Source organism: Bombina bombina, chromosome 3 (assembly GCF_027579735.1).
Source record: "Bombina bombina isolate aBomBom1 chromosome 3, aBomBom1.pri, whole genome shotgun sequence".
NCBI classification, from domain to species: Eukaryota; Metazoa; Chordata; class Amphibia; order Anura; family Bombinatoridae; genus Bombina; species Bombina bombina.
Genome location: NC_069501.1, coordinates 944625050 through 944637762, shown reverse-complemented (window position 1 = coordinate 944637762; position 12713 = coordinate 944625050). Strand labels below are relative to the sequence as shown.

General features: G+C 35.9%; 1 protein-coding gene across 1 annotated transcript in view; it reads left to right on the top strand.

Moving 5' to 3' along the window:
• VWA8 (von Willebrand factor A domain containing 8) overlaps positions 1-12713 on the top strand; it is a 1436595-nt gene that overhangs the window by 686941 nt on the left and 736941 nt on the right. Inside the window, exons 23-24 of the mRNA XM_053707969.1 lie at positions 4458-4533; positions 4838-4973. Coding sequence (XP_053563944.1) covers positions 4458-4533; positions 4838-4973 — 212 coding nt within the window. The remainder of the gene's footprint in view (positions 1-4457; positions 4534-4837; positions 4974-12713) is intronic.

Genomic DNA, 12713 nt, shown 5'->3' with positions numbered 1-12713 from the left:
CCTGAGGATCCCTGGACCTGGACAGGTACCTGGGAAGTTTTTTGTTTAGATGAGATGCCATCAGATCTATTTCTGGAAGCCCCCACATCTGAAGAATTTGAGACAACACATCTGGGTGGAGTGACCATTCTCCCGGATGTCTGACGACTGAGATAATCCGCTTCCCAATTGTCTATACCTGGGATATGAACCGCAGAAATTAGACAGGAGCTGGATTCCGCCCAAACAAGTATCTGAGATACTTCTTTCGTAGCTTGAGGACTGTGAGTCCCACCCTGATGATTGACATATGCCACAGTAGTGATATTGTCTGTCTCAAAACAAATGAACGGTTCTCTCTTCAACAGAAACCAAAACTGAAGAGCACTATTGGTTCAGCATACAAAGCTGGAGAGGTCTCATATGAAAACGAGCAAAGGGGATCACATCTGATGCTGCAGTCATGAGACCTAAAACTTCCATGCACATAGCTACTGAAGGGAATTACTGAGACTGAAGGTTCCGACAGGCTGTAACCATTTTCCATGCATAAGACTACCGAAGGGAATGATTGTGATTGAAGGTTTCGACAAGCTGAGATCAATTTTAGACGTCTCTTGTCTGTTAGAGACAAAGTCATGGACACTGAATCTATCTGGAAACCTAAAAAGGTTACCCTTTTCTGAGGAATCAAATAACTTTTTGGTAAATTGATCCTCCAACCATGTCTTTGAAGAAACAACACTAGTTGATTTGTGTGAGATTCTGCAGAACGTAAAGACTGAGAAGTACCAGGATATCGTCCAAATAAGGAAACACTGCAATACCCTGCTCTCTGATTACAGAGAGTAGGGCACCTAGAACCTTTGAAAAGATTCTTGGAGCTGTCGCTAGGCCAAAAGGAAGAGCAACAAATTGGTAATGCTTGTCTAGAAAAGAGAGTCTCATGAACTGATAGTGATCTGCATGAATCGGAATATGAAGATATACATCATGTAAGTCTATTGTGGATATATAATGTCCTTGCTGAACAAAAGGCAGAATAGTCCTTATAGTCACCATTTTGAAAGTTGGTACTCTTACATATCGATTCAAAATTTTTAGATCCAAAACTGGGCTGAATGAATTTTCTTTCTTTGTCTTACTCTGAATCCTATTCTGTACCCCTGAGAGACAATACTCTGAATCCATTGATTTTGGACCGAATTGGTCCAAACATCTTTGAAAAATCTTAATCTGCCCCCTACCAGCTGAGCTGGAATGAGGGCCGCACCTTCATGCGCACTTGGGGGCTGGCTTTGATCTCTTAAATGGCTTGGATTTATTCCAATTTGAGGAAGGCTTCCAATTGGAAACAGATTCCTTGGAGGATGTATTAGGTTTCGAAAGGAGCGAAAACGGTTAGAAGCTTTAGATTTATCATTAGGTCTTTTATCCTGAGGCAAAAAAACTTCCTTCCCCCCAGTGACAGTTGAAATTATTGAATCCAACTGAGAACCAAATAACTTATTACCTTGGAAAGAAAGAGATAGCAATCTAGATTAGAAGTCTTGTCAGCTTTCCAAGATTTAAGCCACAAAGCTCTTCTAGCTAAAATAGCTAAAGACAAAGATTTAACATCAATTTTGATGATATCAAAAATGGCATCACAAATAAAATTATTAGCATGTTGAATCAAGTTAACAATGCTAGACAAATCAGGATCCAATACTTGTTGCGATAAAGTTTCCAACCAAAAAGTTGAAGCAGCTGCAACATCAACCAAAGAAATTGCAGGCCTGAGAAGATGACCTGAATATAAATAGGCTTTCCTTAGATAAGATTCAAGTTTCCTATCTAAAGGATCTTTAAAAGAAGTACTATCTTCCGTAGGAATAGTAGTACGTTTAGCAAGAGTAGAGATAGCCCCATCAACTTTGGGGATCTTTTCCCAAAACTCTAAAGTGACTGCTGGCAAAGGATACAATTGCTTAAACCTTGAAGAAGGAATAAAAGAAGTACCAGGCCTATTCCATTCCTTAGAAATCATATCAGAAATAGCATCAGGAACTGGAAAAACCTCTGGAATAACCACAGGAGGTTTATAAACAGAATTTAAACGTTTACTAGTTTTAATATCAAGAGAACTAGTTTTTCATATCCAATGTAATCAACACTTCTTTTAACAAAGAACGAATATACTCCATTTTAAATAAATAAGATGTATCAGTGTCAATATCTGAGGCAGGATCTTCTGAACCAGATAGATCCTCATCAGAGAAGGATAATTCAGCATGTTGCCGGTCATTTGATATTTCATCAACCTTATGAGATGTTTTAAAAGACCTTTTACGTTTATTAGAAGGCAGGATGGCAGACAAAGCACTCTGAATAGAATCAGAAATAAATTATTTTAAATTTACAGGTATATCTTGTGCATTAGATGTTGAGGGAACAGCAACAGGTAATGAACTACATCTGATGGATACATTCTCTGCATGTAAAAGTTTATCATGACAACTATTAGAAACCACAGCTGGAGTTATAACCTTCACAAGTTTATAACAAATGCACTTAGCTTTGGTAGAACTGTTATCAGGCAGAAGGGTACCAACAGTGATTTCTGAGACAGGATCAGATTGAGACATCTTGCAAATGTAAGAGAAAAAAACAACATATAAAGCAAAATGATCAATTTCCTTATATGGCAGTTTTAGGAATGGGAAAAAATGCAAACAGCATAGCCCTCTGATGGAGAAAAAAGACAAGAGGCATATATGAATGGGGTCTTAAATAATGAAAATATTTGGCGCCAAGTATGACGCACAACACAAACAGAAAAAATATTTTTGGGCGCCAAAAACGTCCGGAAATGAAACACTCGCGTCACAGAAGACGCAACCTTGTGAAGTACTCAGCGTTGACTAAGACGCCGGAAATAACGTAACTTTCGCGCCAAAAAAATCTTGCGCCAAGAATGACTCAATATACTTTGGCATTTTGCTCCCTTGCGAGGCTAATTCTGCCCGCGAATTTAAAAGACAGTCAATTTGAAAAAGAAACTATACCCCATGTAAGAAATTAATTTTTCCTAAAAAGCATTTCCCATATATGAAACTGACAGTCTGCAAAAGGAAATATACTGAAAACCTAAATCATGGCAAATATAAGTACAATACATATATTTAGAACTTTATAAAATACATAAAGTGCCAAACCATAGATGAGAGTGCCTTAAGTAATGAAAAACATACTTACCAAAAGACACCCATCCACATATAGCAGATAGCCAAACCAGTACTGAAATATGAGAGTATATCGTCGATCTGAAAAGGGAGGTAGGAGATGAATCTCTACGACCGATAACAGAGAACCTATAAAATAGATCTCCCGTGAGGAAAACCATTGCATTCAAGAGGTGATACTCCCTTCACATCCCTCTGACATTCACTGTACTCTGAGAGGAATCCGACTTCAAAATGCTGAGAAGCGCATATCACAGAAGAAATCTTAGCACAAACTTACTTCACCACCTCCATAGGAGGCAAAGTTTGTAAAACTGAATTGTGGGTGTGGTGAGGGGTGTATTTATAGGCATTTTGAGGTTTGGGAAACTTTGCCCCTCCTGGTAGGATTATATATCCCATACGTCACTAGCTCATGGACTCTTGCCAGTTACATGAAAGAAATGTGGACTTATATACCTAAGCTTACATAATTTATTTACATATTACATTTTTCTTTTTTACAATTTTTTGTTCAGGCCAGTTTTCCTTTAAGGTGATACAGATGGTACATAATATTTTTTAAAGCACCATTTTACCAGATTATAAGATTTTCCATTGATACTTCAGCTTGTTTTTGTGCAATATAAATGTATAAATCTGACACTGGCATAACTCCATATATTAACCTTTGACTACATTATACATCTAGTTAAAAACCCAACCACTGGCATCTGCAGACTCTCAAGAACGTTCAATATCAAAATTAGGTTCTGGTTACCTTGATATTTAAATTCCCATTATACGCCATTTATTTTCAGTAAAATTTACTAGGGTGCCCTTGGAGTCATTTGGTGATCACTATACCTCTCTTGCTGTTATTTACATATTGTGTAAAAGTGAACCTACTACTGATTGTCCTCAAGGGCATGGCATTCTCAGTTATTGTACTGTTTGTAAAGTATCCACACAACTATAATGCTTTGAACTTTGCATAGCGCTGAATAATCTCTTTGCATTCTATAAGTAACCAATAATAATAATAATCTTTATAAACACTTGATTCTGGCCCATAAAGTGTACGACTTACTTGTAGAAAATGATATAATTACCCTGTTTTGTATGATGTCCTCCTTGTGAGATGTTATTTTACAATAATCTAACTATAATTTATCAGTTTGTGTAATATAGGGTGCATTTTATAAAGTGCTAATTAGAGGCATAATAAAATGTGTTATTGCTTATTATGCCATTTCTTATTGTTTTTGTTTACAGGGATACAACTGTGCAAAGCCTTACTTTACAACCATCTGTGAAAGAAGGTATTATAGTATATGAAGATTCTCCACTGGTAGGTGCTTTATAATACATTTGATACTGACTGATGACATTGTAGTAAATCTCTTATAATGTATGTATTGATACTTTTGTAGAGTGATAAACATTGTATATTTGTAAATAAGAGTTCACTACAATAAAAAAATTTTGTCAAAAATCACTGTATCTTCATATTACACCAGATTTGCATGACTGTGTGGGGTTTGTTTGCTAAGATAGAAAGTCAGATGAGGAAGAAAGAACCTATGTTACTTCTGGTTTTCAGGTTATTGTAGAAAAAACATGCTGGTATTGATAACATACACTTTCCTTTCTAGGTTAAAGCTGTTAAGAAGGGCCATATACTGGTTATAGATGAGGCTGATAAAGCACCAACAAATGTCACCTGCATTTTAAAAACATTAGTTGAAAGTGGAGAAATGATACTTTCAGATGGAAGGCGTCTTGTTGCCAGTAAGTACACAAACATAGCCCATTGGTAGCTACAACAATATTATGTGTAATAGTTCAGTGGAATTTTAGAATTAAAAAATTCTATATGTTTATATGAAGATTTATATAAATATTGTATATAACCTGACTCAACCCTCAAATAAAATGGTCATATTACTAAACATTTTTTTATGGTGCATATAAAAGTGCAGCTGTTAAACATATTACAGTAGCCTTTGCTTGACAAAAAGGTTAAAGGGACACTCAAGTCAAAATTAAGCTTTCATTATTCAGCTAGAGCATACAATTTTAAACAACTTTCCAATTTACTTCCATTAACAAAATGTGTACAGTCTTTTTATATTTAAACTTTTTGAGTCACCAGCTCCTACTGAGCATGTGCAAGAATTCACAGAATAAGCCTGTATGCATTTGTGATTGGCTGATGGCTGTCACATGGTACGTGTATGCATTTGTGATTGCCTGATGGCTGTCACATGGTACAGGGGGAGTGGAAATAGACATAACTTTTAAAATTGTCAGAAAAAAAATCTACTACTCATTTGAAGGTGAGACTAAGTGCTATTGCATTGTCTTGTTATCATGCATTTGTTGATTATGCAAATCTACTGTGTTGACTGGTTCTTTAAGTAAAAGCTATTTTATTTAAAGTGAAACTAGCAGGTAGTGTCTGCATACACAGTCCTGCAACTCTACTGCTGACTGGCTGATAGGGACAACTCCCACATAGTAAAGCTGGTTTATTCTGCATAAGAACACCCATATTCAAAGAACTGTAATGCTTTTTGATCAATTCTCTTTTAGATTGAACAGAAAAAGCATGTCCCTTTAACATTTTCATATTAATTGTGTTTTCCTTATATTTATATGTGCACTTAATATACATCAATGATAATTAACAATCCTATTGAAATGTTGGTATGGATGTATCATAACAATTTAAAAAACTATTACTTGCTTATACAAAATAGTATGTAGTATATTTTTTACAGGTACAAATCTCCAAATCCGTAATTCCAAATTCCACAATTATTCAGAAGTCCAGACTTTTTCATTAGTATTTTTTTTTAATTAAAATTGTGAAAATGTTCACAATCTTCTCTGCCTAGTTTGTTTTTTGTGTTCTAAACGCTAGCCTATATATTTTTTTTATTGATGTTTCAAAGGAAATATTACAGACTGTAGTAGATCAGATATAGTTAAAAATATTCCAGAATATGATATACAATACAGAGTATGTAAACATTTTCAGAATACATAAAAGTAGAATATCTGCAGAAGAATGGAACCAACAAATAAAACCACAATTTTACATAATAGATCTCCTTTGAAAACAGAAGATCATCTTGGACCCTCTCAGCTATAATTCCTCGTCTATATATATATAATTATATAAGATAAAGTTCCCCCATAGAACATAAGGGATCGCTTTTGGACCACATTATTTAAGAACTAAACATAGGGGGGAATATCAGGGGAGAAATAGTAATAAGAAAGGGACATTTGTGGGCCCAAACTGTGAGATAGAATTACTGTTTGTAAATATTTTACTCAGTATTAAAGAACAGGCTAAGAAGAACTAGCTTAAACAACATTAGATAAACCTTATAAAAACATTTAAAATAGGCAAACAATATGAACCTGGCATAATAATTCTTTAGTGCAAACGATCATCACATTGTGAAACATAGTGGCTTCGAAGGCCTAGGAGATGCTATATTTTAGTTATAACAACAATCAAATTAGTGAAAGGTCACAATAATAGAGGGGATCTAGTAGTCTGTGTCTCCAACTGAGAGGCAGATATTCATGCACTGTCACTATGGGTGAGAGGCTTGGGGCTTCTGACATTATTAGATGCCAACAGAGCAACATGAAAATGTCCTACAGTACTTGCCACTCTCTATTAAATAAAAAATAAGTACCACTATCAGTATAAATTCAACCTTAAGAAATGCTAGCCTATATCTATTTAATACAATTACCTTTCTGACTACAGTACTGTACTATCTTTGTGATGGGACTATGTGTACAAAAGTATTAAAGATGATATAAAATAACCTTTAGGTTGCATATATATGTAAGCTGTATTATGACTTGTAAATCTGGCCTAAATAACATAAGATATTGTCATTTATACTTGATCCCATCCCCTCTTCCAAGCTGTCCCATTTTAATAATTTTACAGAGGCAAATATACAAATATTCTGAATTCCAAACTTTCTCCTGTACCAATCAGATTTGTTTACACTTGGCCCCACCCCTTCTCCAAACTGTCATTTTTTACAGATGTAAATATACAAATATTTAAAAATCCAAACCTTCTCCTGTCCCAAGCTGTTTTGTTTTTGTTTAGTATCAAAAGGTTACATCTTTTTTTAAAGCTATTAGTCAAGCAATATCATACACCATTATTAATACGTATTAGAATGGATACATATAATGAAGTACATTTTTTATTTTAGACATGTTAAATTATTATAAGGTGAACAAATTATATTTCCCTCATACTGTGTTTTGTGTTTTCATTCAGGTGTTATAAACTCTGAGTAGCCTTTAGAGGCCTTTAATTTCCAGAACCTGTCTGGAGTTAGGTAGTCTGGGCAGAAAGGCTAGAACTGACTTAAAGGGACACTGAACCCAATTTCTTTCTTTCATGATTCAGATAGAGCATGACATTTTAATCAACTTTCTAATTTACTCCTATTATAAAAAAAATGTGTTCTCTTGCTATCTTTATTTTAAAAGCAGGAATGTAAATCTTAGCAGCCAGCCCAATTTAGGTTCAGCACCATGGATAGCGCTTGCTTATTGGAGGCTTATATTTACCCACTAATAAGCAAGCATAACCCAGGTTCTCAACCAAAAATTGGCCGGCTCCTATGCATCACATTCCTGCTTTTTTAAAAAAAAAAATAGCAAGAGAACGAAGAAAAATTGATAATAGGAGTAAATTAGAAAGTTGCTTTACATTGCATGCTCTCTAAATCATGAAAAATTTGGGTTTTGTTTCACAAATGAAAATGCTTAAATCCATTCTTCTTTGTCTTAAAAAGAAATTAAACACTTCTTGCACCCTAAAGATGCCAAAAAGAAAATTCTGTAACCTGCAAATGCTGCAGATCAAATAACTAGTAATGGCTATTTGCAGCAGTTTGAAGACCTAGGTGACAGATTTTGCATTTTGTCCTCTCTGAGGTAGTAAAATGATATTATTATAATTTAGATACTATATATAGATTCTCCTTCAGACCTAACAAGTAAAAACCTCAGACCAAAATCAGCATTATAACCCCATGAATGGGAATTGCAAAACTATGAGTTGAATACTGACTACGGCTACAGTAAACACTGCTAACAGGCACTCAATTCTAGTAGTATAATTAGTATTGTTAATATTTGTAAAAAAGAATACTATTGACTACAAGTAGTGTCCAGGTATCTCCTACTATCAATATGTTTCAATATTATTTCCCCTATATTATAGAATAAGTAAACATATTAATGGCAACCTTATTAAGTGATAACTACCAGTAAGAGGATATAGTAAGATCATACATAGCTATCCACTAAAGCATAATCCAAAAAGTGATAATATAACCATGTAATGTGGGGGCAGTCCAGCTCTTATATTTAATCCACTCCAGATCGAATCAGGAGCAGCATATTTATATATGATTTGATTTATATAAGGAATTTTATGATGATTTCACTTTTAATACATATATATAAGCTTAATATGAAAGACCCCTGATATAGGCAAAGGGCAGAAAAGCTGCTAAAATGAAAAATGATTAAATCATCAAAAACAATATTCGTTTGTACATTATTATATAAAAAAAAGGCAGGATACGCACTTTAGGTATGTTAAAGCATGTTGTATAGTAAATGACAACATAAAAAAACAAACGTATATTCTGAAAGATGACCACATGCTAAAGTCAGTTTTCCTGCTGTTATGAAAACTGTAATTAAATCATAAAACTCATTATTCCTCTGTATAGTGTTGTATGATGCAAATGAAAATAACCACTTTAAGAATGTAGGGCCATGTTGTATGTGCCTGAGATGCTGATGATGGAGTTGCCAGGCAGTTTTTAACTGAAACAAAACAGCTGCTAGTTCCCAGGAGACAGGCTGCTGAAGTGAATGCTGTGGCATCACAAATCACTGGCATCTATTTTTTACAATATTTTGACACATACTGGAAGTGTAATTCCAAAAACAAAAATTTGTATTGTATTTACAAAAAATTAAATTGTACTTCCAAAAAAAAGATTTGTATTTGTAATTAAAGATTTGTATTGTAAAAAAACAAATTGTAATTAAAAATAAAATAAAAAAATAGTATTTGTAAAATTAGATTTGTATTAGTATGTCACAATTTTTGTACAATTATAAAGAATCAGACTTGTGCCTTTTTGGCAGCAATCATATTCCATACCACAGAAAATGCTATTGCAATAGTTTGCTCAAACTTTTTAAAGTGATCACACAGGAACTCTTCAAACACTCTCAACAGGCCAGTGGGTGATAAATAAGCAGATGTACCATTCAACATGGTTAGCAATTGTTAAGTTTGACTTCAAAATATGCATAGGTAAGAGAGGGGTACGGCTACGGGTTAACTTGGCGTTACCCCGCATCTGAGACTTGCACCGAAACGGCATTACACAGGTCCTTGCCGGAAACTGTTCTGCAAGATAATTAGAGCAATCTAATGGCAATAACGTCTTACACTCGTTATTGTTGACAATATTTGTGGATGCTGCCACAAATGTAAGATTTTTAACAGATTATATGGACCACGTCAGGAGCCAGAAATGGATGCCTCCAGAGGTTCCCCCATTTCTTTCCTATAGCATGGAGAGTCCACAAAACATTCTAATTACTAGTGGGATATTCACTCCTGGCCAGCAGGAGATGGCAAAGAGCACCCCAGCAGAGCTGTTAAGTATCACTTCCCTTAGCCATAACCCCCAGTCATTCTCTTTGTCTTGATCACGGGAGGATGGCGAAGATGGTGTCTGAAGATTTTAATCCTTTTATTTGGTACTTCTCCCTGCAAGCAAGGATTGGGGCTATGCTGTGTCCATGTCAATCTCTTTAATAAAAGTAATGGTGTCTATTAGCAGTTAGAAGATAGCGAGATAGTCTTTGCTTAAACTTCTAACATTATTGCTACCTTTATTATAGAAAGCCAGAGTTGATTACTCTGTTCTTTCTTTTCTATAGGTCCCTGATAGATATGGTGAAGCTGCCACACCTCAGAAAACAGCTCCTGTCTGATAGAGCAAGATCCACAGGTAAGTGCTTTCTCTTCTAGGTTTGAAGGTATTGGCACTATAGGGGTTACATCCTTGTGGAAAGTATTTCAATCTGTTTTGGGGCATCATTTTTTTTATTGGCGGCTCAGAGAGAGTGTTTGACAGGTGTTTGTTTTACTTCTTACTTGTTGCAGTCACTTTTCAGTTCAGCTTATTGGCCCAATCACTTTTACTGTGCTGCTGTTGGTTTTCGCGTAATTTTTGTTTGGCGCAATTTAAAAAAATAGTTTTTTTTAATTGCGGTCACATGACCTCTCCTCGGCACTTCTGGTTTTTGGCTTCTCTGTTAAGATCGAAGTTTGCCGCGGCGAGTGTGGAGGCTGCATTTTCTTCTATCTACAGTGGCAAGTGGATTTAGGCTGTTCCAGTAACATGGATGTGTTTTTTGCTACCGAGTGTGTCTGGTTTTCTGTGCTAGTGGGATAGCAACTTCTGCAGGGGTAAGACCTCAGCAGAGCTGAGGGTTTTAAGTGCTTATTTATGTTTTATTGCTTCATATAAATTAACTTAATTTGGCATTTTTTTTTGTTAATTATGAATTGATACCCAATTAAGGACACTAATACTGAAGTTGCTTCATTTGAAAAATGCTTATTGTGTTTGGAGGCTAAGATAATTCGTCCTATACAGTTTTGCTCTTCATGTTTAAATAAAACTTTAAAGTTTAAAAATAAGATGTCTGTCCTACTTTAGAAGAATCTGAATCTGTTGCGGAGAATCCAATGAGGTCTAGTAAGCTTAATAGGGTATATGATGTACCCTCATCTGTGGAAGTATTTCCAGTTCCAGACCATATGGCAGATATTATAACTCAGGAATTGGGATAAACCAGGGATTCCTTTTTCCCCATCCCCTGTTTCTAAAAAGATGTTTCCTGTTGCTTACTCTATCCGTGACTCATGGTGCACGGTGCCCAAGGTAGAGGGAGCTGTCTCTACTCTGGCTAAGAGAACTACTATTCCTATTGAAGATAGTTGTTCTTTCAAGAATCCCATGGATAAGAAGCTTGAGGCTTTTTTGAAGAAAATGTATATTCATCAAGGATTGCAGTGGCAACCTGTTGCTAGTATTGCTACAGTTGCAGGGGCAGCATCTTATTGGTGCGATTTATTTATTCTTATCCTAGAAGAGACTATTATAGAGGAGATCTAAGACAGGATCAAGGCTCTCAAACTAACCAATACCTTTATTTGTGATGCTAACATATAAGTTCTTTGGTTGGGTGCTTTGATTGATGGTTTTACTGTTTTAGTTTTCAGAACTCACTGTTTAAAATCTTGGTCTGCAGATGTTATATCCAAGTCCAAGCTTTTATCTCTGCCTTATAAGGGTAAAACCTTGTTTGGACCAGTTCTGGCAGATATTATTTCTGACATTACAGGTGGAAAGGGTTCTTTCCTACCTCAGGATAAAAAGAATAGACCTAAGGGTCACCAGAATTCTAATTTTCGTTCCTTTTGTAACTTTAAAGGACAGAAGTCTTCCTCCAAGTCTTCTTGGAGGTCCAGTCAGCCTTGGAATAAGGGGAAGCAAGCTAAGAAGCCTTCAGTTGATTCTAAATCAACATAAATGGGCCGCCCCCGATCCTGTAGTTGATCAAGTGGAGGGCAGGCTTTATTTTTTTTAGCAGGCTTGGATACGTGATGTTCCAGATCCTTGGGCCATAGATATAGTATCCCACTGTTACAGAATAGAATACAAATCTTGTCCTCCCAGGGGCAGGCTCCACCTGTCAAGGTTATCTGCGAACCAGATAAATAGAGAGGCCTTCTTAAACTGTGTAAAGGACCTGTCATCCATGGGAGTGATTGTTCCAGTTCCTCTAGAGGAACAGGGTCTATGATTCTATTCAAATCTATTTGTAGTTCCCAAGAAGAAGGGCACTTTTCATTCCATTCTGGACTTAAAGTGTCTCAATCAATTCGTCAGGGTTCCGTCCTTCAAGATGGAGACCATCCGTTCTATTCTTCCTTCGGTCCAAAAGGGTCAGTTCATGACGACCATAGATCTGAAGGACGCGTATCTTCATGTTCCTATTTACAGGGATCATTACCAGTATCTAAGGTTTGCCTTCCTGGACAAATATTTCCAGTTTGTTGCTCTTCCTTTTGGCCTTGTTACAGCTCCCAGAATTTTTACAAAGGTTCTGGGTTCTCTTCTGGCAGTGGTGAGGTCCCAGGGTATTGCTGTGGCACCTTATCTAGACGACATTCTAGTTCAAGCGCCATCTTTTCATCTAGCAAGATCTCATACTGAGGTGTTTTTGTCTATTCTATATTCCCGCAGGTGGAAAGTGAATCTGGGAAAGAGTTCCCTTGTTCCAGATACAAGGGTTTGTTTCTTGGGAACATTCATAGATGCCCTGTCCATGAGGATTTTTCTGACAGACGTCAGAAAATCCAAGCTTCATGTT